The sequence below is a fragment of the Medicago sativa genome, chromosome 4 (genome assembly GCF_051527215.1).
Source record: "Medicago sativa cultivar Bolivia chromosome 4, Bolivia_mono, whole genome shotgun sequence".
NCBI lineage: Eukaryota > Viridiplantae > Streptophyta > Magnoliopsida > Fabales > Fabaceae > Medicago > Medicago sativa.
In genome coordinates, this window is record NC_140752.1 from 25,401,695 (window position 1) to 25,428,251 (window position 26,557).

General features: G+C 35.7%; 3 protein-coding genes across 4 annotated transcripts; 2 read left to right on the forward strand and 1 right to left on the reverse strand.

The window, feature by feature from the left end:
• The first annotated feature begins 14,544 nt into the window (after window positions 1-14,544).
• On the forward strand, window positions 14,545-24,936 carry LOC146927246 (uncharacterized). 2 transcript variants are annotated; one of them, XM_085700586.1, is made up of 6 exons: window positions 14,545-14,769; window positions 21,944-22,332; window positions 22,420-22,543; window positions 22,869-23,165; window positions 23,246-23,347; window positions 24,101-24,936. In XM_085700586.1, the coding sequence occupies exons 2-6, from the start codon at window positions 21,944-21,946 to the stop codon at window positions 24,581-24,583; spliced, it is 1,395 nt and encodes a 464-aa protein (XP_085556712.1). In that variant the 5' UTR covers window positions 14,545-14,769; the 3' UTR covers window positions 24,584-24,936. The 2 variants fall into 2 exon arrangements, with proteins under 2 accessions (XP_085556712.1, XP_085556713.1); XM_085700587.1 differs by lacking the exon at window positions 14,545-14,769 and having other exon boundaries at window positions 21,944-22,057.
• On the forward strand, window positions 17,972-21,851 carry LOC146927247 (uncharacterized). The gene is made up of 5 exons (XM_085707043.1): window positions 17,972-20,306; window positions 20,415-20,723; window positions 20,802-20,901; window positions 21,002-21,610; window positions 21,846-21,851. The coding sequence occupies exons 1-5, from the start codon at window positions 18,010-18,012 to the stop codon at window positions 21,849-21,851; spliced, it is 3,321 nt and encodes a 1,106-aa protein (XP_085563169.1). The 5' UTR covers window positions 17,972-18,009.
• A 1,076-nt stretch (window positions 24,937-26,012) lies between the features above and the next one.
• Window positions 26,013-26,471, reverse strand: LOC146927248 (secreted RxLR effector protein 78-like). The gene has a single exon (XM_085707044.1). The coding sequence runs from the start codon at window positions 26,469-26,471 to the stop codon at window positions 26,013-26,015; it is 459 nt and encodes a 152-aa protein (XP_085563170.1).
• Between the last annotated feature and the right edge of the window lie 86 nt (window positions 26,472-26,557).

Sequence of the window (26,557 nt, forward strand, 5' to 3'; positions counted from 1 at the left end):
ATTAAATAGTTTAAGCGTTATAAAATTTTGAAAGCTCTTCAGAATTTTAGAATTATTACTAAATGTCTCTTAAATATATCAATGTGTTATTTTTTTTTTCATTTAGTACACATAGAAGGACATCATGTGATAAAAATAATAATCAATATAATTCAATGTAATTTTACAAACGTTAGATTACTTTTTCTTGTAAATAATTGTATTATTTTTTTAACCTTTCGTAAGGGTAAACGGGAAAACAATTATACCATCGTAAAGTTATGTACGAATATAAAGCACAATTAAATATTTATGAACAAGTAGAACATATGTTATGTTAATTACAAATGAAGTTAACTACGCCTCACATAATACTACCAAGCATAGATTAAAAAGTAACTTATTGAAGGAACGTTGCCTCAACACATGAACAGAAACATGTTATAAAAAGTTTTTCCTATACTCTCATGAATGGCCAAATGAACTATAAATAAGTTTTTTAGCAATCACAAACATACTTCACCTTGTTGTAGAAATAATTAAATAGTTTAAGCATTATAAAATTTTAAAAGCTCTTCGTAATTTTGGAATTATTACTAAATATCTCTTAAATATATCAATGTGTTATTTTTGTTCATTTAGCACACATAAAAGGACTTCATGTAATAAAAATAATAATCAATATAATTGAATACAATGTTACAAACTTTAGATTACTTTTCCTGTAAATAATTGTATTTTTTTTAACCTTTCTTGTGGATAAAGGAGAAAACAATTATACCATCGTAAAGTTATGTACGAATATAAAGCACAATTAAATAGTTATGAACAAGTAGAATGTATGTTATTCTTTCAAAAAAAAAGTAGAATGTATGTTATGTTAATTACTAATGAAGTTAACTACGCCTCACCTAATACAACCAAACAGAGATTAAAAAAGCAACCTATTAAAGGAACATTGCCTCAACACATGAACAAAAACATGTTATAAAAAGTTTTTCATATACTCTTATGAATGGCCAAATGAATTATAAAGAAGTTTTTTAGCAATCACAAACATACTCCATCTTGTTGTAAGAAAATTGATAACCAGTAAATAAATTGGTTACCACCTATAGAGGAGAGGTACACAGCAAAGAATGTATCCACGACCCTTGCCGGATCGATCGTGAATAGCATGGTATGTGTCAGCTAGCAAAGTAGGAACCAGATTCTTGGAGTGGAAGATCATAATAGCATTCATGTCCACGAAGCCATCAAGATTCGGAAAAAGAATAAGCCCATAGATGAGTAGTGCAAGAATAGCCTCAAGAGTGTCCTGACAAGTGGTTTTGAGATTGGCTTTCTCAAGTAGATACTCTGAAGTGAATCCTCGGATGTGAGCCTTAGTAACAAGATTTTTGGAGACATCGGTGGTCTTGAGATAGAAATCTTTAGCAATAACCAAAGGAGTAGGAGGATGCTCAAGTCCCGCGAAAGGTATCCCCTTGGCTATAGGTAAGCCTGTCAAAGAAGAATAAGCCTCAAGAGTAGGCACCAGCTGAAAGTCAGGAAAAGTGAAGCACCGATAATCCCGATCATAGAATTGCACTAAAGTGTGCACAAGCTTCTCATCCACATTAGTCCGGAGAATAGTAAGTAAATCCCCATAACGGTGTCGGAAACCAATCGGATCCTTGATCTTGAGTGCCAAATCTCTCAAACTAGCCAAATCCACCTCCTTGAACTTGTAAGACTTAGTCTTTCCCATTCCTACAATGTTTACAAATTCAACTTGTCTAAGCCCTTCGATAAATGCATGGGAAAAAGTTTATCCATGGATGCATGTATGCATGTATGCATGATCATATTCAAGTACGGAGAAAACATGGTGGGTTGAAATTCAAAGTCAAGGAGTCATGGGTGGACACGGTGTCCGGTGAATCTAGGGCTTTGGATAATAGTAACCGGGTTCTAAAAGTTCCCAAGTCGCAACCTCTCCGACGTATATCATGGTGTCACGAGACAAACACTCGCTCCATGATTATCCGTAAGAAGGTCTAACTTGAGTGTAGTATCGCGCGACGACTAAAATTCGAGACAACACTCGGTTTAGCCTCCGCACTACATCCTAGTAAATGGCCATGGATGGGTTCAGTTATCTACGGTTCATAGCGTCATAGAACAATTAGAAGTAAAGTGCCTAAACGCGACAACACGCGCCGACAACATTACCCCCAAAAATGCCTCAGCTATGTGGGATTGATCGCATAATCCAATACACGAGGCAACCCTCGGAATGAATTGTCGATTATATCCCTCCTAAATCCTAAGTTCACTCAGCCCGGGTGTAGGACTTTTGATATTCTCACCCCCACACGTTTGCAGGAATTTAAACATTTATTTACATGAAGAAGCAAGTAAAAGAAACAAGTAAAAACAAAGCGCAAGCGTGGAAATAAAGACTAGGCGTAACTCTCGAATCTCCCCAGTGAAGTCGCCAGCTGTTTTATCTTGGTTTTTCGGGTGTCAAACATTGATTAAGTTTGAACCTTTTTAACCTTTGATATCTCATTTTTTCTTGGGAAGGGAAAAATAAGCAAAACCCTTGAGAATCGAGGTCCGGGAGTTGTTTTCGCTACGGGAAGGTGTTAGGCACCCATAACGACTATAGTATCCTATAGGAACCGTCTTTACTTTCTACGAGCGAGCTTTATTTTTAAATGCTATTTGAAAAATGATTTTTACACCTAAGAGTTTACTAAGTGAAGAATTGGAGGGAGAAGATGTTTGAATTTTTATTTTATTGGACTTGGAGAAGTTTTTGACTTCTTGCCTACATACCCTTTTTGAGGGATCAAACTCCATGTAGTTCTCTTCCACAAAAAATGTTTTTGTTTTTGTTGGTTGATTTTAATTTTGAAAAATGGAATTTTGAAGAATGTGAGAGAGAGAGGCCTCAAGGGCATAAGATTGTGAAAATGTGAGGTGGAATTAGTTATTTTGCAAAAAAGGGTCTAAGTATGATTAGAGTTCATTAAGTTTTTTGTTTAAGAAAATAAAGGCAAAATCAATGGGATTTTGATCCCAAGGTTTATTTAGAAAAATGTTTGAGTGAAGTTGTTCATGTTTCTTGGAAAAGAGAATTTTTTCTAAGTATCGCGATTCCTAAGCATACATCTAAAGCATACATTCCCTAAGCATACATCTAAAGTATCCATGTGATGTGTGTGCATGTGTCGGTGCTTGTGTCGGTGTACATCATTAGAGTCCATTGTCCTTTACATCATTTGCCCTAGTTTACATTCTATGGTCTTGCAAGAAATTAAAATTGCATGGAATAAAAGTACAAGAAACACCTAAGTTTTTTTTACTTGCTAAGTCATAGCAAAATTTGTGAATTGCAAGAAAATAAAACTAGAATGTGAGATGAGATGAGCTTATGGGATGCATGAAACAAGAAGTGAAAGGGTTAGTAACATAAGGCATAATAGAATAGTAATTATAAGCAAGTAAAATAGTACTAAAAAAAGCAAAAAAACTTATCAAACAAAGTAGCAAAGTATGTCTAAAAGTCTACTATAATAACAAGGCAAGCACATGACCCATAATTCTCATATCATGACCATTTTCTAAAGGTATCATTACCATCAATAATATGAGAATTAAAAGAACACATTCAAGCCAAGAATTAGGATATATTTTTAGACATATTTGGCACTTTTATTTTCACAAACAATGTCCACATAGCTTGCAACACAAGAAATCAACAACTTGCATTCACAAACAGTAAAAAGGGACACAAATCAGAGGCAAACATATCACAAAATTGTACATCAAGTATCAATATCAATTTGACAAAATATCACATCAAAACATAGCTAGAATTCACAAGAATTTTAACAAGAAAGACAAACAAATTACAAGTGATATTATATTTTTTTTATCAATTTTTTTTAACATGTAAAACAATCACAAAATATCAAGAAACACATTAAAAACACATAGGAATTTTTCTAGAATTTTATAAAAGTTTTTTTAGGCTAGCAGTGGTGTAAACAACAACTTATAGTGTCAAAATAGCAAGAAACAAGAGCAAAACGAAAGATGCAGGAAGATTAGGCCCAAGCCCACATACATATGGATTCTGGATCACAAGGGAGCTTGTGGAACGTTGGATTGATCCAGAGAGGCTAACCTTAGATCTAACGGTGGAGGTTCAAGGTTCGGGGGTGAAACGAATGAACCGGTTCGGTTTAACTGAACCAGACGGTTCAACAACGTTTATATAAAGGAAAGAAGACCGGTTCATTTCATTTCTCCCATTTGTTTCTCTCTCTAAGTCTTCAGACTTCTCTACCTTCTCTCTGGAACTCCGATCATCTTCTCCGGCGGGTTTGACCACCGCCGGCGAAGATTCCGGTGACGGAACCCTAACTTTCTCCGATCTACATGGATCTAAACCCTAAACTACTCAATTTTTCATGCTGATTTCAAATATGAGCTTAGATTTGAGAAATAAACGGTGGAACTCTGTAGATCTATGTTTGATGTTTCGGTTTCGAATCTTTTTCAATCTTTTTCAATCTTTTTCGAAAGGACAAGTTCTGGAATTCGTTAACCTACTTCGTTTCACCGTTTATTTACGTTTATGAACCTTCGATGAAGATTTGAAACGAAAACGAGAAGGTTTTACGAGTTTACCTAGATTTGAATGGAGATTCGAGTGAGAAGACGAAGAGAACCTTCGCGAACCTTCTCTGAGCTTCTGGTAAGTGCTTCGTTGTTGTTCTTCTTCTTCTTTGGTTCACTTCGAATTCAACTTCTCTTCTTCTTTCTCTCAAAACTTTCCTTGTGATCGTGTTGAATTCGTCGTGATCGTTGACGAATTCACGCTTGAATTGCAAGGAAGAAAGTTCAGTGATGAAGATTCTCACAGAGAATCACTGAGAACTTTCGCTAAATTCGAAAAGATTCGCTGAATTGAAAACGTTTTGGCTTCGATCTTCTGGAAATTTGTATTGATTTTATGTATTTGATGATGAATTTGTTGATTTGCGTTTGTTTTGGTGAATCTGGAAACGGTTAGGGTTTGTTAGATGATGAAGTTCTTCATGAGCTTCATCATGTTCTTGATGAATTTTCTGGGTTTGATTTGTTTGATTCTGGAGAGAGAATGGAAAGGTGTTTATTGAATTAGCACTGAATGAATGGTTATCCTTGACTTGTACAGTGATGTGGCCTTTTATAGGCTGCCATGTGTATCTCTGGACCAATAACAATTTGACACCTGGACTGGATTGAATAATGGCTCGGCCTTGGATTGTTTTGGACATAGGGACCTTTCTGCAAATTTTGGAACTTTGGGACTAATCTGCAATTTTTAAAAAAAAAACAAAGGACAAAAATGCAATTTGCAAAAAAGGACTAAAAGCAAAATTAGAAACCTGGAGGGACTAAAATGCAAAAAAGGACTGAAATAAAATAACTAAAATTGAATTAAAATTGGTAATTTTGACTAAACGTAAAGTGAAACAAATAAAAATAACAAAACCGACTAAAATGAACCAATTACACAAATGAGGTACTTTAAAGTAACCTCTCTCTGTCAAAATTTCATGTAAAATGACCAAAATGCCCCTAGGGACTAAAATGACTCAAAATGACTCAAATGCAATTTTTTTTTTAAAATGGTTTTTAACAGGGAATTAAGGCAAGAGTTTATTCAAACGAATTGAAAAGACTCAGAGACAATTTTTTTTAAAGTTTGAAAGAAATTTTAACATAGGAAATGACTAAAATGCCCCTAGGGGCTAAACTGACTCAAAATGACTTCAAATGTAATTTTTGAAATGGATTTTAACATGGAATTGAAACGAGGACTCATACAAACCAATTGAAAAGACTCAAACAATTGTCAAGGACTAAAATGAGTTTGAATGCAGGAAATGACTAAAATACCCTTCTTCATGACTTTTGCAAATAACATTGAAATAAGATGCAGAGAAAGATGCAATTGATCAAGGGCAAATTCAAATGACTTGAAATGCAAGAAAAATATTTTGGATGACTTGAAATGCAAGAAAAGAAGAATTGAGCTAGTATTTTTAGGTCCAAAATTAGGGTATAACAACTATCAACAACAAAACTGATAAGAAAGGCAAGGGGATTGCTTTTGCTTCTTGCGTAGAACCTGATGTGTCACAAGAAAATGAAGAAGATGATGAAGACATGGCAGAGTCTCTGGCACTTCTTGGGAGACAGTTCAAGAAGATTTTCAAAAGGTTTGACAGAAGGTCCAGGCAAAATGGTCAGAACATCCGACCCAACATTGACAATCAACCTAGTAAAGAGAAGGTAACAAGACCTGATGAAATGGACTCTCACTACAAAGGAGTACAATGTCATGAATGTGAAGGGTATGGTCACATCAAAACAGAATGTGCTAATTTTCTAAAGAAACAGAAGAAAAGTTTGGCTGCTTCGTGGTCTGATGATGATGGCTCTGAAGGACATGGAGAAAGAGAATCAGCTAAACATATTGCTGGATTATCCAGTAGAATTCTTTCTGATACTGAGTCATGTGAAGAAAAAGTGACTTATGATTATTTAGCTGTGTTTCACACAAGCTGGAGTAACAGAAACACTGATGCCTAGAAACAACTCGAGGAGGAGAAAAATATCACCAACAAATTGTTGGATGAAAGCTTCAGTCATCAAGCAACAATTTCTGAACTTAATAATCATGTAACTCTGCTGAACTCTCAATTTAGTTAAGTTATGAAGCAAGTAAAATTGATGTCCACTGGGACAAATAGTCAAATCATTAATGATCATATGCTGCACATCCTGAGAGAGGAGATGACTAATAAGAAATGTTAAAATATGGAAAATTGCTGCTCATGGACATCACAATGGAACAGTCGGGCTGCTGATCAAACTGGAATGTTGAGTACAATGTTGAAACACTTAGTAACTTCAAAGGAACCTGGTAGTCTGTTCCGTGATAGTATAAATAATAAGAGAGGTGATATGTTAGTGAAAGGGGTTAGATCAACAAATGAGTGCTTCAAAGGGATTTGAAGACAAAAAGAACATAGTGAAAATCAATATGGAATGTTACACACAATGTGGAAACATCAGTATATCCCCAAATTTGATTGAACCTTCACATTTCAGTCGTAAGAGAAATAATTATGGGAAATGCCCTTCCTTGGAAATCAATAAGACTAATTTTCAACCATTTCCTATGAAGGATTGTGTTAAAGAAAAAACGGTGTTTGTGAAGGATCTTGTCTCTAACAAAAATACGAAACAATTTAAGAAGTTAAAGGGCAAATTGGTTATTTCTCAGAACAAGGAGTTGCAATCAATCTATGGTAGTAGGCGTGCAAGTAATTTGTTTATTTATCTCCGCTCATTGGTGCACCTCAAGTCGGGATTTATATTCACTAAACACAATCATTTCACTCTCTCTCCTACTCCCACCAAGTTTCTGAAAACAGTTCGCATTCTCCCTCCCATTATCAAACTTCGCACAACTCTTCTCCTCTCAGAACCTTACCAGCAACATCACTCCACCATGAATTTTAACACCAACATTTCTGGTCCTGAAGACAAGAACATTACTGAGCAACAAAGGTTTGATTTCTGCACTCCAAAAATGGTCAAGCCTCTCACTATTGTTCCTTCCATCGATTCCAAGAGGGAAATTGTTTCCAAGTCTACTACAGAGATAAAGAAACCTGTAAAGAAGGGAAGCTTAAAAGAATCTGAAACTCTTGTTGAGGAGGAAAACCAACCTAATGCTACTGATGAAGGCGTCACCACTCAGGTTTCGAAGAAGATTGATAATAAAGAGGCTTGCCAGATATCTTCAAATGTTGCAACACTAGTTTGTGTAAAAGGTAATCCTAATTCAACTATGAATAGTGATGTGCTTATATCTGATAGAAAGTTAGGATCAGAAATTTGAGTACTGTCATAAAAAATTCTGAAAACAGGGGTGTTGATGACTCTGGTAATTGGATCAGAGTTGATGACTTAGTTATAAGTGATCCTGAAGAAATCAATGTTCAAATGGATGTTGAATTAGATGTTGAAACATCTCTAGGACAACCTGATAACCCCACAGAGGGTGCTGAGACTGGGACTAATGAAATAGATCTTAGTTTTAAAACTCCTCCAGAGAAGGATGTAAATTCTGGAAATTCCAACAACAACTCTAATGCTAAGGAAAACAGAGGAATAGAAAGTGAATCTGAGATGAATGATGAGGGAGTAGACTCTGGTAACAAAGAAGATGATGAAGATGTGATTGATGTTATGACTTGGCGAATGTTCCCCAGGCACAGACCTTTGAGGGTAGTGTGGCGAAGAGATTAAGGAGCAACAAAAGAAAAGTTGTTTTCCCTATAAGTGAGCACCCTAAGAAAACAAAATCTGCTGTTGGCCCAAAGAAATCTTGGAGTAAAGTAATAGTGAAAACTGCTGTTGGATATTCATGGGAAGAGGAAGGTTATCTCCTCAAGTGAGTCTGAGTACGTACAATGTTGAGGAGGATTTTCTAAACATCGCCTCCTGTAAAAATAAAAAGACAGCTGGGAAGAAGACTCTGCAGACGGTGGCAAGTGTGCCTATTGACAAAGTTTCTTTTCATTCGCCTGAAAATGCGCTAAGATGGAAATTTATCTATCATACGAGACTATCCTTGGAAAGAGAACTAGGTAAAGAGGCTCTAGAAATTGAGTCTGTAATGGAGCTCATTAAAGAAGCAGGTCTAATGAAGACAATATGTGATCTCGGTGATTGTTATGAGAAGTTGGTAAAGGAATTTCTAGTAAACATCTCTGATGAATGTGGCAACTTTTCTCCCATGAGGTTAGGCTGCATTATTATGAGAAGTCGGTAAAGGAATTTGTGTTGGCTGCATTATTGCTAAAACAAATATCCTTGTTCTGTAACTTGGAACCAATGTTTCAACATGTGGTTAGGCAAATCTGTAAGATGTTGGATACAATGTTCCAACATCCTGGCACGGTTCAGTGTGCCTGGGTTCATGCCTACATCTACGCGCGCCCTTTACTGTTTAAGGAAACAATATTTCCTTAACTTATTGATCAAGTAACGCGCATATCATCTAAGAATCAGCTGTTGAATATTTCTAAAGTAGATATTATATTTTAGGAAATATTTATTATTGTTTGGAATGATCCTATAAATGTTCCTACATTTTAGGAGTTTCTAGATTTGTTTCGGATTCTTGTTTTACAGATTAGCTGAACCAATCAGCAGTGTGCTGAAGCCCAATGAATTATTTAGCCCAAGCTTCTTCAGTATAAAAGGAAGACTTCAAGACCTAATTTCTCATTCAAGCCATCATTCTAAAAGTTAGATTTTTAGGGTTTGAGTCTTCATGTATTCTGCTCTTGCATCGTTTGTGATGCAAGTTTAGAATTTCTTACTATGTGTCTTTCTTGTATCGCCTGTGATACTTGTTTAGGACTGTGTGTGAGTTTGATACTCCTGTGCACTAAACCGAAGTTGTGAAACAAGGTGCTAGTTGTTTGTGTTGGAAGGTAACTTCTACTTTTGTTTTGGTTGAGGTCTCATAAGGTCACTGGGGCAGTGACTGACCATTAGGATAGTGAGATGGGATCTCAGATCTAGGAGTTCCTAGGTTGAAGTCTATATGGGTAGGTCCTAGGTCATATAGTGTAAGCGAGGAGTTTGCTGAGAGCTATTGAATAAGGACTACACTAGTGGATTTCCTTCCTGGCTTGGTAGCCCCCAGATGTAGGCGTGTTGTGCCGAACTCGGTGAACAAACATATTGTGTTCTTTACTTTTCTGTCCTTTATATTTTTTTTTTATTTCTGTTTCTCATGTGATGTTGAAACATTAAACGGAACATTGCAAACGTTAAAACATCTGACATAACATATTAAAACAAGTACGCTAGAATTTCACATAATCATAAAACATCTCCATAATAAATCTAACTATTGAGTGAATAAACTCTCGACAAGTCATAGAATGTATATAACAGATAGACACCCTAACTAGAGCTGACACATTAAGACTCTAAAAGAAAACGACGAGGTAGCTCCAATGCTAGCTTCCGACAACTCACCAAGTAAAACAAGTAAAACAAATCTATGCTTGCACACCGTCTACCCATCCATACAAATAAGGTAGCTTGTTAACCAAATGACCACTGGGGGTTAGTTCACATTTCACAATTAAAGTATAATCAAATGAAAATGAACGACATAATTAAATTCAAATGATTAAACAACACTTAAGCAGCTCAACATCGATAATAATCATCAATCATACAAGTATAGTAATACACAAGTACATTTTCAACATCATTACATATTCACCAAGAACGTAATTCAGCAAGTTCACCAATGCACATAAATCACCAAGGTTCACCAAGTACATAAACAAATACGACACATTATTTAATCAATTATCAAGTGTACGTAATGCGCCTAAACACGACTCTATATGCATGTGCTACTTGTCGTCATCAAGGTCGTCACCTCAAGATAAAAATGTATCATAGTCGTCGTGATTTGAATACAAAGTATTCTGGTCGTCTTCATTGGATATATAATATCCTAGTCGTCTTCATTGGATATAAATATCCGACTTATGAATACATGAACATATGACTCAACAATGCATACATTCAACAACAAATCGTCTTCATTTTTTTTTTGTTTTTTTTTTTGTTTTTTTACTGAATAAAAATACCTGCAAAATAAACAAAATTAGAAAAAGGATGGGTTGCCTCCCATCAAGCGCTTTCTTTTACGTCATTGAGCTTGACGCTTTTACCACTGTTAGGGTGGAAAAATGGCACAAAAAATATATCATCCTTCTTCTTTCTCTTGTTTGGTAGGAATTCCATGAACTTAGCACAAAGAAGTAGATGTTCCCATGCACCCACCAATAGGCTTCTTGACATCGTGACCTCCCACCATACAGAAGAATGAGTCTTCCTTTCATAATCACTACCTGGTTGATTTGCCACATAAAGATCACATCTCATATTTAATCTTGAGATTTTATCGTCGCAATGTTTCATTTTCCAAGATTGCAGATATTTTTCATACTGCAACGTAACAATCTCTTCTGTGTCATAAAGGTGCAACCTGTCTACTAACCTGTCAATCATAGCTGCAAAACTTGGATAAACTTTTCAGTAGCAAAGCACAAAGAAATAAAAGTGAAGAGCATAAACAAAAATATAAATGACAGAAATCCTAAATAATAACGAAATTACCAAGTTGAAATGATTCAACAGTCCCCGGCAACAGCGCCAAAAACTTGATAGAGAATTAGCAAGTGTACTAAAACTATCGAAGTAATAAAAATAAGTTCATATCCACGAGGACTGTGTTAATCTCAACTTAGCAATAAAGTTAATATCTAGGATGTGTAAATTTTATAAATGCCCGAGGCAGTAAGTTTGATTGCATAAAATTAAATAACAGAAAATAAATATTTGTTTGGAAAATATATGGAGAGATGAGACTAGGTCATTCGAATCCTCTGAGTTCCCCTAATTGGTACACTGCACCTATTTCCTTTGAATATTTCTCTAGTTTCACGATGGTTAACTAAAATAGCCCTAATCAATCCCTTGACTTAGGACCCTCTTCTCAGATTACAGTCCTTAATTCCTTAGGTGAGCTAATATTCTTTGAAGGTTTTAAGAGTGTTAACCTAATATCACAAATAAACGATTACCCATTCCTAGACTAACCCTATTTATTTGAACAATTCAATTAAGTCTAAGTTGAAAGCTATGGTCAGTAGTCATTCATTCTCATGAAAACATGTTTATATTTGATCAGGATATAAAAAGCATTAAGAACAATTGAATTGAATAAAACTAGATAGATATTCATACTAATAGACTTTCACAGCAACATGGTTCAATTAGGGTTACACCAGAATCATATCAGACCTAACCTAGAGAATTAGCTAGACATGATAAAAAGAATTCAGCAATATAAATAAAAGAAATTACAATGTTTTGATATTGAGAATTTCTTGAACTGATATGCCTTTTTTTCTTTGTGCATGTGTTGAAGCCTTGCCTCTTCTCTGCTCTCGGAAACCGTGCCTCCAAAACCTTCCAAAACGTGAACAAGTTGCTTCTGCCAAAACGTGATTGTCCTTGTGTGTTGCGGCTGTTCCTTTCTTATATTAGCTCCTCAAACCTATTTTTCCTCCCAAATTAACATTGTGCAGCAAGTTTCTTTTTCTTCTTGGTTCAACGTCATGAAAGAAAGCCCAATTATATTGGTTTTAATTCCTGCACCCTCACGCAACATTGTGTGGTCTTTTTTCTTTTGTTTCAACTTGTTATCATTTTTCTTGACCAATCACATTCATCATAAAACCATGTTTTTGTTTCATTCTCTTTATTAGTCATTAATTGACCAATAATAATAATAATATGACTCAATAAATCAAAAACTTAAAATGATTCTAAATTAAGTACTAAACTAACAAGAATAGAATAAAAACTTAACTCTTTTTTTTTTATAAAGCTATGAAATGAAATAAAAGAATCAGGTGAGGCCTGAACCAAATACAACCACCAATCCGATAACAGAAAATCAAAAAGAAATCAGTACATCTCAAGTCTAGTAGTAGGTAAACTTAAGGCATCCCTAGCGAGTAACGATTGCACAAAAGGGGGGGATGATCCCACCAATGAGAGGTTAGAACAGGCAGGTTTTGGCCATTCTTGGCCAACGCATCAGCTACCAAATTGCCCTCCCTGAGGACATGAGTGATAGAACAATTAATCTGCCTACAAAAAGCTAAACAATTATGCCATCTTGTCTTCATTCTCCAAGGCACACCAACATTCTGATTAAAGGCTTTGACAACAGCTAAAGAATCAGTTTCTATCCAAATATCCCTCAAATGCAACTCAACAGCCTTTTCAAAAGCAAACATACAGGCACTTAGCTCAGCTTCAAGAGGTGTGGCATGTCCTATATTCTGAGCATATGCACCCAGAAACGCAGGAGCTGAACTCCGAAACACAATCCCAATTGCACCGTAAGGAGGAGCCCCAAAGGATGAGCCATCACAGTTAATTTTAACACATCCAGCAGAAGGGGGGGACCAAACAACATCTTGAGTGGATGTGAACCTTTTAGACTTCATAGGGATTCCAAAAAGTCTAGAGACTTAGAAATCTTGCATAGCTGAAGCACCTTTGCTGAGAACCAGATGAAAACTAAGTCTGACCTCAGCCAACATAGAGTGAAAAATAGTACTCATGCTACTCTGCTTGCAAGTGAAATAATGGTTATTTCTTTCTAACCAGATGCCCCATACCGTATGAACAATGGCAGAGTTAATAATATGATGCACTAGTTTGCTAGGGATCTGCTGACTGCTCCAGAGCAGAGAGGTGATAGAGGTCGTATCCAAAATGATATCAGTACCCTTCTGAAGCCAATCCCAGAGTTGATAAGTGACTGGGCAGCTGAGAAATAAATGCAATGAAGATTCCTCATGGTTCCTACAGAAGCAACACACAGAAACAATAGTGCAACCTCTTCTTCTAAGGTTGTCATCAGTTGGCAGTTTATTGAGAATAAATCTCCAGGAGATGAATGCTCTAGAGGGAGGAATATAAGAATTCCAAAGAAGCTTGTCCCAAGAAACCATAGGGCCATGTCTTAATTGGAACTGGTAGGCAAGTTTATTGGTGAGAATACCATCAACAGAAGCATTCCAATTCAGAGAGTCTGGGACATTTTCAACAGGGATAGTTATCTTGAGGATTTGTTCCGCTAATGCCTTGTCCTTATGAATAAAGAATTCAGGTAGGCTCCAAGAGCCATTGACAATGTAATCAGCAACAGTCATTGAGAGACTCTTACGCATATGAGAAGGAATATTCCAATGATCAACTATAATTCTATCAAGCCATCTGGCTGTCCAAAAAAAAATATTTTGGCCATTGCCCACACACCAAGTGGCATGATGCTGAAAGACAGACAGAAATTGCTTGATTCCCAACCATATAGAAGAAGCGAAATGGTAATGTTTGGGGAGACCATGGGAAAGAAATCTGGCTCTGCAGATGAGGGCCCATTGTTCATTCGATGTTAGAAACGTCCAGCAGAGTAACATGAGCGCTGCCTTGTTCATCAGACAGGGATCTTTGATGGCTAAACCACCCTCATTGTGAGGTCTGCAAATGTCAATCCAAGCCACCGTGCAGATTTTCTTTTGATGGATATCACCACTCCAAATGAAATTGCGGATGTGCTTGGAGAGAAGAGTGAGAAGATCACTACTAAAAAAACAGTGGTTTCGGACGGAATTTTCGGACGGATACGAATTTGTCTGAATTTTTTGGACGGATTTGGGACGGTTTTAACGGAGCGGAATTTTCGTCTCAAATCCGTCCCAAAATTGTGTGAAAATTTTAGCACATGTTCAAACAGGGTTTTTTCCCACGGATTTCGCACGGATTTATTTAAAAAAACAATTCCGTCCCAAAACCGTGTGAAATATTGAGACGGATTTTGGACGGCTAATATTTTTAAGGGTTTTAATTGGGAAAATTTCATCTCCCGCTTATCTCACAAAATTTCCCTCGTGTGCTTCTCTCATAACCCTAAAATTTCATCTCCCTCTTTCATAACCCTAAAACCAACTTCAAAATCAATTTCTCAGTGTGGTGCTCTTCAATCAACTTCTCCTGTGCTGCTCTTCAATCAATTTCTTCCAAAAACTTCTCAAGCTGGTCAATCAATCTTTCAAGGTATCCAAGATTCTCTTCTCTTCTCTCCAGATATGTGGATTGTCTGTATTTTTTTTTAATTTCTCAGTGTTTTCTTCAACAAATCAAGCATGTTCCCATAAACTTGTACCTGATTCTTGGTTCAATTTTAGGGTTTATTTTGTTTTACTTATTAAGGTTTTTAGTGTGCTTAACTACCTACACTTGGATTCACGTTTGGTGTTGAAAATAATTGTGATTGAATAGTAATTTGTGGTACTTACTTTTACTAATTTGAAGATTAATTTCGTTGTCAGAATCGAAAAGGATTAGAATCTCTTTTAGTTACTGTAGTTTATAAAAATTTCATTTTTTGTTTCTTGAGTATTGTTATTTTCCCATCTTTTTCTTCTGAGTTACAATTTAACGTAATTTACTCTCTTCTTCGATAGGACTAAACTGCATCCAGTTAGACATTAGGAGGGTTAAATTGAACATTAAAAAAACTAGATGAATGCAATTGAGTCTCGTAGACTTTTTTTTTTGTTTTTTGAGGGAGAGTTTCTTAGACTTAAATGCTGGATTGTGCTAGGAATTTTTTTGTTTATAATGATAAATTTCATATATATTTTTCTTTAAAGATAGATTAATGTCGTTTGCATATATTCTTAGGCATCATGTTAATTGTGGGTTTTGTGTTGAAAATAATTGTGGGTTTATTTCTTTGTTCACTTTTTGCTGTTGAAAGACTTGGATTCACTTTTAAGTTCTGAATTGTGGTTATAGAGTTACAGTTACGGTTTCAATTATGTTTTGATCATTGATAATGCGGATAAATGCAGCCACTTTTTTAAGATGCTAGTAAGAAATAAACTGTTTGTGGTTGCGATCACAAAGCAATTATTGATATCGCGGTTAAATGTCATTGCAATGCAATTTTTATTAGTTGTGTTTTAAGTATAGAGAATTGAGAGAAATCTCATATTGCATAGACTGCTGAAAAAAGACAAGTGTTTGAGCTATATATGCGGCTCACAAATCACAATAGCTAGCTAACTAACTACTAAGTTACATCTACTGCTAACAGATGGAAAACTGTCCTAATTGACTTTAGATGAAGTTAGTTGAATCTGACTAGCTTCTACATCCTTAACAGTACCAGGGTAATCCTAAACCTTTACTTCCTTAATAGTTTTAAAGCACACCTAACCTTTAAATTTTTATCGCCATTGTAATCACTTTCGCGATCTCTTTGTTCAATTTCATTAAATAGAGTAAAAGTTTTAGTGCTTTATGGCTGAGTTTTTTAATTTCTTATATGTGTAGTTTATGTGTAGTTAAACAACTTGAAACCATACATTAAATAGAGTAAAACTTGAAACCACCTGGTCTACATGTGAAGTTTCTTTGTTTAACAACATTGGATCATAAACCACCTGCTTATTGCATACCCAATTTTGTTAAAGACTCAATTTTCTCTGGTTTTCCTTCTTTGCAATAGTTGGTGTAGAGTACCAGTATCTTCTTAAATCTCTTCACAACACCATTAGAAAAAATTGCTCTAGTTTTCCTTGTTTTGTGCCACCTTGTTTCAATTCCTTCTCATAGTTAATAAAGACATTTTTGTAAAAATGCAATATTCTTTTATTTATTCATTAAATATGACATTAACAACGATTATTTTAGAAATGAAGAAGAATTTGTAAAGGAACTCATATGGTTAGATATGGAACCCTCGGGAATGCTTACTTAGATAGCTATCCGGTGGTTATTTTTGGCATTGTTGTTAGAGTGCTGCTGTTGTGGTTGTTTTAGTGCTGAGTTTTCTTTCTTTTTTTAGCTAGTTTTGGTGCCTTTAGCAGCTATGTATGGGGCGCTGCTTTGCTGCTGCTGTTTCTAGGTGCATCTAGTGTGTTTGTGCTGCTGTTTTTTTTCTAGGTGGTTGTTCTTTCTAGGTGCAATTAGTGTTTTTGTGCTGCTGTTTTTTTTTTTCTGTTTTGGTCTGCCCTGTAAGCTTTTGCGATGGGGTGTTGTATTGTGTTTTCGGACCAACTTTCGTCTTGACAGTTGTGGCACAAAATAGGGAAAACTAGAGCAATTTTTTCCAATGGTGTTGTGAAGGGATTTAAGAAGTTACTGGTACTATACAATTTAGCTCTAGCCAGATGCTACAATGCTCCTTATACAAATTATGACCTTGGTGTTTTAGTGTGTGTATCTCGGTTCTGTTTTTCTGTTGGCATACTTTTGGTGTTTTATTGTGGTGAGGTACTGCTGTCACATTTGTGTTGTGTTCTTGCTTGTATATTTTGTTTTATGTTGTGTAATGTTTAAATCCTCATGTACTATTATGGAAATGAAATATGTATGTGGATGTTTTATTTTGCTTTTTATCGTACTTTTGTTACATGAAATCATTATTATTGTTGAACATGCAGAAGATTTTGAACAGAGATTATGATATTTTTTTCTATAAGAAAATGTTGGTTAACACTCTTTGGTTATCTACTCAAGACAATAGTAGTATATAGTTCTACATTACAACTAAAGGTGTGCTTTAAAAATGGTGCACCTATTTTTTTGCAATTTGATTTCTACTTAATAAGCAATATAATAATTTGCTTGGGAATATCATTTATTTTTCTGGTTTTTACTTTTCAGTTCTTTATTCAATATCTCCTACTAGTAGAAGTAAAATTAATGTTGGTTCATTTACAGTACATGGATATGGCAAATTTAAGCCAAATATATGTTACTATTGAGTTGCATGTGTGATAAATTAACTCTAAATTCAAAATTTGATTCAAGTTGTCTTATTGTACCGGTACTCGTTTATATTAACAAGGTTGTGCATATCACAATGCTTGTTTATTTATCTATATTAAAATGTTGTATCTCTGGTCTTGAACAAAGTCTTTTTTAAAGGATTGAGATTGACCAAAAATTAGGAAGATGATTTACCTTTTTCACTGTTAGAAGATAATCTTGAGGTTTACCTAGTTTTTTTTTTGGTGTTTTATTGTGGTGAGGTAATGCTGTCACACATTTGTGTTGTATTCTTGTTTGTATATTTTGTTTTATGTTGATTTGATTTATATGAAAATTATTAGTTGTTGTTCTGAGTTAGTTGTTTTATGTTGATTTGATTTATATGAAAACTTATAGTGACATAACAAGTTAACACATTGTGAACAGTCTTGTAAGATCTAAGACACCATGGACATTTTACTATAGAAGTTATGAAATTGCTAGATTTATACATGCATTGCTAAATTTATTCACATGAAACAGAATATGGGAATCCCTGAACATCGAAAATGGATGTATAAAAGACTTCTTCCCAATCGGGCAGGAATGAGAACAGAATTTGTTAGTGGTGTTAAGAATTTTATAGAACAAGCAATTAGGCAACCCGAGTTTACAGATAATGGGGGTAAACTTAGGTGTCCTTGTAATAAACATAGAAACATAGATTTCTTAACTCCTGGTGAGGTTACGCTCGATTTGTATAAGCATGGTTTCAAGCCGAAGTATTGGTGTTGGGATTCTCATGGGGAGAGTTCTTTAAGCTCAAGTAGTAGAAATGCAAATAACGTGAGCAGAGAAAACACATGCAGCCAGTCGTCAAGTTTCGAGTCACAACGAAATACTTACGAGGCTATGATTTTTGATGCTATTAGGCCAGAAAATTTGGACCAATTTGAGCCACAACCAGAGGAACCTCCAAACAGGGAAGCCAAACTCTTTTATGATTTGTTACAATCTGCGCAACGACCATTGTGGGAGGGTTGTGATACCCACTCTGAATTATCTATGGCGGTTGAACTGTTGACTATTAAATCTGAGGGGAATATGTCTATAAAAAGTTTTGATAAGCTACTAAAATCTATGAAGAAGGGTATGCCTAAGGATAACTGTCTCGTCCCTAATTTCTACTATGCAAAGAAGTTGGTATCAAAGCTTGGAATGGAAAGTAAAGTAATAGATTGTTGCATCAACGGTTGTATGTTGTACTACAAAGACTACGAAATGGCCAAAGAATGTCGGTTCTGCCATGCTCCAAGGTATAGGGTAGGTAAAGGGGGTAAAGAGTTAGCTTTAAAGAGTATGCATTATCTACCGATCACACCAAGGTTAAAGAGACTATACGCGTCAGCAAATTCTGCACGCCATATGAGATGGCATTATGAGCACCAACAAGTTGAGGGTGTCCTTGAACATCCTTCTGATGCAGAAGCATGGAAGCATTTTGATCAAAAGTATCCAGAATTTGCTTCTGAATCACGCAACGTGAGACTTGGATTATGTTCCGATGGATTTACTCCTTTTGGTCAATCTGCTTCTCCATATTCATGTTGGCCTGTAATTGTGACTCCATACAACCTCCCTCCATGGATGTGTATGTCTACTCCTTATTTGTTTTTGACAATGATCATTCCCGGCCGTAGTAATCCCAAAGGTAAGATAGATGTGTATTTACAGCCGTTGGTTGATGAGTTAAAGTCATTGTGGGACGAGGGTGCTTTAACCTATGATGTCTCCAAAAAACAAAATTTCGTAATGAGAGCTGCTTTAATGTGGACAATTAATGATTTTCCCGCATATGGAATGTTGTCAGGATGGATGACAGCCGGAAAAATGGCATGTCCTTGTTGTATGAATCACACAAAAGCATTTCGATTGCAGAATGGTGGTAAGTCATCATGGTTTGATTGTAGTAGAAAATTCTTGCCAAATGAGCACCCATTTAGAAGAAATAAGGATGGCTTTTATAAGAATACGGTTGTGAGATCAGAACCGCCTCCTAGGTTGACCGGGGAACAAGTATGGAATAAAGTTCGGACAATGCCAACGATAATGGACAATATTGATGAAATTCAAATTCTGGGTTATGGAGAAGATCATAATTGGAAAAAACGAAGCATTTTTTGGGAATTACCTTATTGGAGCACTAACTTGATTCGACACAATCTTGATGTCATGCATATTGAGAAAAATGTATTTGATAATGTGTTTAATACTGTTATGGACATCAAAGGAAAAACTAAAGATAATATAAAGGCAAGAATGGATTTGAAATTATATTGCAAACGCAAGGACCTAGAATTACTTCAACAGAGTAATGGGAGGACCATAAAGCCCAAGGCAAACTACACATTTACTCTGGAGCAAAAAAGAGCAGTTTGTGAATGGGTAAAATGTTTAAAGATGCCAGATGGATATGCTTCAAACTTGGCTAGATGTATTGACATGAAGGAAGGAAAGTTACATGGAATGAAAAGTCATGATGCTCATGTGTTCATGGAACGCTTACTTCCACTTGCTTTTAGCTCATTACCAGACCAAACATGGAAAGCTATAACCGAGCTTAGTCAATTCTTTAGAGATTTATGCTCAACGTCACTACGAGTAGATGATCTTATTAGCCTTGAGAAAAATATTCCAGTGGTGATATGTAAATTGGAACGCATTTTTCCTCCGGGTTTTTTTGACTCAATGGAACACTTACCCATTCACTTACCATATGAAGCAAGAGTTGGAGGTCCAGTGCAATATAGATGGATGTATCCCTTTGAGAGGTATTATTTACATGCACCATAGACATAATTTTTAGCTTATTGTCTACATTAATAGTTTTTTTTTTTTTTTGTAAATTGTGTTACTAAAAAATTCTTTATTTATCGCAGATTTCTCCATCACCTTAAAAAGAAGGTTAAAAATAAGGCCCATGTTGAAGGATCAATAATTGAGTCATACCTTATAGAGGAGATTGCTCAATTTTGCACATATTATTTTGAGACAAGTGTGCAACCCAATAATACTAGCATTGGAAGAACAGAGGGTGATGAGGATTTGGCACAATCTTTATTTCCCATTTTTAATTTGCCTGGTAGATTTGCTGGTCAATGCAAAAGTCGTTTTTTGGAGGATAAGGAATTTACTGCTGCCATGAATCATGTATTAATCAACTGTGATGAGATTCAACCCTATATTGAGTAAGTACTTTCTAAAATAAAAACTTCTTCATTTCCTAATTGTGATAATTATAATTGAATTAAATTATGTAACAATAGGATCTTTGTTGAGACACTACGCATAACTCATCCTAACATGAGCGACGAACATGCTGATAAATGCATTGAAGAAAACTTTGCAGCATGGCTAAAAGATTATGTAAGTATATTTTGAAAACTTTTCTGCATGCTGATTACATACATATTATTTTGTACGCCTTCTTTTAGTAACACTCTTATTGTTGAATGATTTTGAATAGGTTGACAATCCTTCAAATAATGTGCTAGATCCACATATACATGCTTTAGCATGGGGTCCTTTAAGAGTTGTAAAAACATGGCCTATTTACTTTGTGAATGGCTTCAAATTTCACACGAAAGCACATTCAATTGGAAAGTCTACTATGAATTGTGGAGTGTGTGTTAAAGGTACGGGATATGGTGAATATGAAAATGACTTTTATGGTCAACTTGAAGAAATAGTTCAAATTGAATATCCTGGAATACCTCTGAAAAAGGTCGTGTTGTTTAAGTGTGAGTGGTTTGATCCTACAATTGATAGAGGAACAAAGGTTAATAAACAATATGGAATCACTCAAATTCGACATAATCGACGTTATGGGAAGTACGATCCATTTATTCTTGCAGATAAGGCAATTCAAATTTATTTTGCTCCACATCCAATATGCTCTAGGAGTAATGCAGATTGGTGGTTTGTAGTCAAAACAAAGGCAAGAGGTGTGATTGAGGATCAACAAGTTGATGACTCTGCATATCAAGAGGATTTTCTGGATCAAAATATTGCTGGCATCTCAGTTGACACTGATTTGCCTGTGACTTTGTTAGATGTTGATGGAAGATTTGATGAGGTTGATGACCATGAGTTGATAGTTGATCATGCCATGGACAATGATGATGAGGATGAGGAAGAGGAGGAGGAGGAAGAAGAAGAAGAAGATGAAGAAGAAGAAGAAGAAGAAGAAGAGATAATGGATGGTGGTTGGTGAGCGAGACAGGGATGAAGGGTTTAGGGATCAAAGTGATAAAAATGAATGAATTTGTGTATTTTAATATTTCTAATGATTTTTTTTTTACTATGTTCAGCCTTGATGTCTTACTATGCTCAGCCTTGATGTGTACAGTATGCCATTTGTTTAATTTTGATGTAGTTATTTAGGTAGTTAATCAAATTGTTGTTTTAGATGTCTGGAAGAGGTACTAACAGAGGTGGAAGGACTTTATCCTCACGAGGCCGACACTCAACTGGCAGAGGGAGAATTGTTGTACAAGTTACACCTACTATACCATCTCCACAGGTACCTCTAAATCAATCATTATCACATGCACAACTTACGCCATCACCACACATAAACACTATGCCATCATCATCACCGTCACCAACTCAAACCCCAACACCAACTCCAACCCCATCAGCTACTATACCTCAAAATCCAACTCCGAACGCATCAACTACCATACCTCAAAATTCTGAACAAACTTTGCCACACACTCAATCATCTGCCATTGAACCTGATGATGATGAAGGAATTGATCAAGAAGGCCTTGACGAAATAGAGCCGTATGGAAATGAGTAAGTTAAATATTATACTTTTGAGAAATTAACTTTTTTTTTGTAGAAAATAATTGATGCATGTATATTAACAATTTGTATTAACAGGTTCAATCCATCAACTGCTATTCGTTTCTTGACGAAATCCATTAAGAGCAAATTTGATTGGTTTATTCCTACATGGGGACATGCATCTCTTGACCAGAAGTTGTTATGGTTTACTGAATTTAAGGTAATAGTTATATAATTAGTAATTTTATAGTTAATTAGTAATATATTTCTTTAAGAAGAATACTTAGCTACAATGCTTTATATAAAGTTCAGTTGTTCTTAACATAAATTTTGCTAAACGACTTTGTTTTAATGATACAAAATGCCTTTGTTGATGTAAGTTTTTGGTAGTTAAGATGAATATTAGTGTAGAACAGTACAAACAGTGCACAAAGTACTTTATCTAAGTGTTCTTTTTTTTCATTAGTTAAATGTAATTTACTGAACAATTAAAGATTCTTGAAATTTTTGAATTGCTAACATGTTAATTGGGTGCACTTTTGTAGAAGTATTGTACATGGCATCCTAAATATGATGCTAAGATTCGCCAAATTTTTGAAATCAAGGGAGAAGCTAGATTCAGAGGTATGATGTGGCAAGAGAGGAAAAACTATGCAAATAATTCCGAATACAGGCCAAAGTACATCTCTGAGCCAATATGGAATCAATTAATACATTATTGGGCATCCGATAAAAATTTTAAGAATTTATCAGTGGCAAACATTGCAAATCGTGCTTCAACTCAAGGTAGCTCCATTCATACTGCTGGTTCTATATCTATGGGTGAGAAGGGACGTAGGATGGTAAGACACGTGATATTTTCTCATTAATTTGTGAACAACATATTGGAAATTTTCTCATTGAAGTTATGGAAAAAATGTAGGAGAATGAAACAGGAGCCACGCCTGCAGTGGAGGAGGTATTTGCTCTTTGCCACATTCGAAAGGATAAGAAATGGGTTGATAGTAGAGCTGAGCATGCTTATGTAAGTATCTATTTAACATTACATATTTATATATAATTTAGTTATGATAATATTGATATGGGAGGTAGCAATTTGGGTGATTTGGAAGATTAGAAATGGGTGCATTTTTAATAATTAGATTGCTAGGTGGGATGACTTGGTGGAGGAGGTAAAGGTTATGTCGTGGAGGTGGTTGTTAGGAAGTTTTAATATTCTGACTTGTATGTACTACGAGTGGTGTTGGAATCCCCGGGAATGCTTGAATAGATGACTGGCTTTTTTGTTTTCCCTGCTGGTGTGGCGCTGCCGTTTTTATTGGTGTTGTTTTCCTGCTTCTGTAGCTTGGTTAGGGAGCTGGTTTTTACTGTTTTTCTGCAGGGACTGATTTGGCCAGCTGCTGGTTTTTGGGTGGGGTGCGCTGGTGTTTGTGCAGCCTTGGTTTTTTGGTTGGTGTTAGTGGATTTCAGGCTTCAGGTTTGGCAGTGGTTAGTGTCTGTGTTGTTAGCAGGTGGTGTGTGGAAGGCTTAGCCGTTTGGTTTCTTTGGGAGTTTTTCTTTGGGATTGATTTTTTTTGTTGTACCCCTTTGTTTTCCTTGATAAGGTTTTTTTTTTATTGAGTGGCTGCCATCACAGGTAACTGCGTTTGGACAGCTGTCTGCGCACGGCAACTAGCCTAACCAAAACAGCCACGACCATAATTCATCTATGATTTTACTAAAATTACAGATTTTAATTGGTTGTTAGTCAAATGACTAACATAATTCAAAATTGCAGGGAGCTTTTAAGAAGAGAAAAGCAGAGCTTTTGGAAATATCTATGTCTCAAAATCAAGAGGAAGGAGGATTGTCTTCTGAAAGCCATCATAATATGCCAGATGACTTGACTATTTGGAAGGAAGTAGCTCCCAAAGGTAAAAAAGGAAAACTATATGGTTTAGGTTCTATAGGAACAAATGCTTCGAAGTATACTATTGGTTCATGCTCAAATATCTTTAAGGAAAAAAACATGGAACAAGAGCTCTTAAAATGGAAAGAAAAGGCAAAAGAGCAAGAACGTATAAACCAAGAGCAAAAACAAAAATTGGAGCAGCAACAAAAAAGAATTGAGTCAAATGAAAGCATGCTTGCAGCTTTATTTGAAAAGTTGAATATGCCATTGCCTCCAAACTTTGCTTGTGCGACACCTATTCAAGATGAACCAAATGATGTTGCTGAAGCCTCTAATGCAAACAATGATGATAATTTTAGATTTGATTGATAAGTTTGGCCCAACTAGTTTTATGTTGTTCTACTGTTTTGTGGTTGTTGCTGCCAATTTCTCTTTTTTTTGATGAATTATGTGTTTGACTGCTGCTGTCTTGTATTTGGCTTTGTCATGGGAGTTCCTTTTGGTTGGAGTTATGTTTCCAAACCTCTTTACCTTGTTTTTTTGGCTATTTACTTTTTGAGGGCAGTTGTTGTCTCCCCTATCCCTGCTAGTGCACTTGATTGTGTTACTTTTATTGTTGAGTACCAACTAATGAACAATTTAGTCATGTTAGTTTGTGATATATTGTGTTAGAACATTGAGCACTTATATGAATCTAGTTTATATAATTTTGTTTCAGACAATGAACATTTGTTTACTTTTGAATTATTATTTATTTTTATTTGATTTAGTATATATTATTGAATATAAATTTTACATATTGGAATTTATCCCAAATTCATTAAAAATATGAATTGTGGCAATTCTCTAAAATAAAAAAAATTATAACCACGACTGAAAAGCGTGGAAAATATTTTAAAGCAGTTTAAATCCGTCCGAAAATTGTTGGAAAATTTATCTTAAATCCGTCTGAAAACCGTAGGAAATTTTAACTCAATTCCGTCTGAAATTCGTAGGAAATTAAATTCAATTCCGTCTGAAATCCGTAGGAAATTTTAAAACAATTCCGTCCGAAATTCGTAGGAAATTCAATTAAATGCCGTCTGAAAACCGTAGGAAAATAAATTCAATTTCGTCCGAAATCCGTTTGAAGTTTAGTCCAATATCCCACAACTGTGTTTGTGCGAAAACTGTACGAAATCCGTCTGAAATATATTTCAGACGGAATTTGGGACGAAAATACAATTTGCGACGCGCCTTTTTCGGACAACGCCCTATCTGTCCGAATTCCGTCCGAAAACACATTTCCGTCCGAATTCCGTGGGAATTGTCCGTAAATTCCGTCCCAAAACCGTCCGAAATTTTGTCCGAAAATGACCTTTTTTTAGTAGTGAGATTAGAGGGCCACTTATAAATCTGAAAGGAGAAAACTAGCATGCTGCTAATGACAGCATTTACCAGCTGGACTCTCCCCATGATTGACAGCAGTCTCCCCTTCCAGGCGCTCATTTTGGCCAGAAGCCTGTCAAAAATAGCTTTGAGGTGCATAGCCTTAGGTCTCCCTTTGAACAGAGGCAGCCCCAGATAATTAAAAGGGAAACTGCCCTGACCAAATCCAATTAGAGAGGAGATGGCTCTGATTCTATTCATAGGCACATGGACAGTGTAGAACTTGCGTTTTCTGGAGTTGATTTTCTGGCCAGCAAAGCTCTCATAACTATCAAACAACTGCATGATTTCCCTTATGTTGGATAAGGTACCCTGACAGAAAATAAGAACATCATCTGCATATAAACAGTGGCTGGGTATCAGCATATTTCTACAGGCCCTGAGCTGAGTAATATTGCCATGTTGAACCAGCAGTTAACGCTCTACTCAACACCTCTTCAGCCAAACAGAATAGCAAGGGGGACAAGGGGTCACCCTGTCTGACTCCCTTCGTACAACCAAAAAAACCCACTGACTTGCCATTCACACTTACAGAAAGTTTAACAGATAGGAGGATAGTGTGTATCCAATTGCAGAAACATTGACTGAAACCAAAGCACTTCAGCACCTTAAGTAAAAAGTCCCAATTAACTGTGTCCGAGGCCTTGCTTATGTCTATTTTAAGAGCAATCCCTGAACCGGCAAATTGTTTGTGAAGCAAATTAACACCTTCTGAGGCAGTCATAATACAATCATGAATATGGTGACTGGGTATAAAGCCCCTCTGATTTTCAGAAACAATGTTTGAAGCAATGGGACCAAGCCTGTCAGCTAGAATTTGTTGGGGCATGCTTTTTATCTGAGAATCGCTGGCACTTGTCACATTTTTTCACGAATTCAACACAATCTTGTAGGAATAGTTGCAATATGAATTTG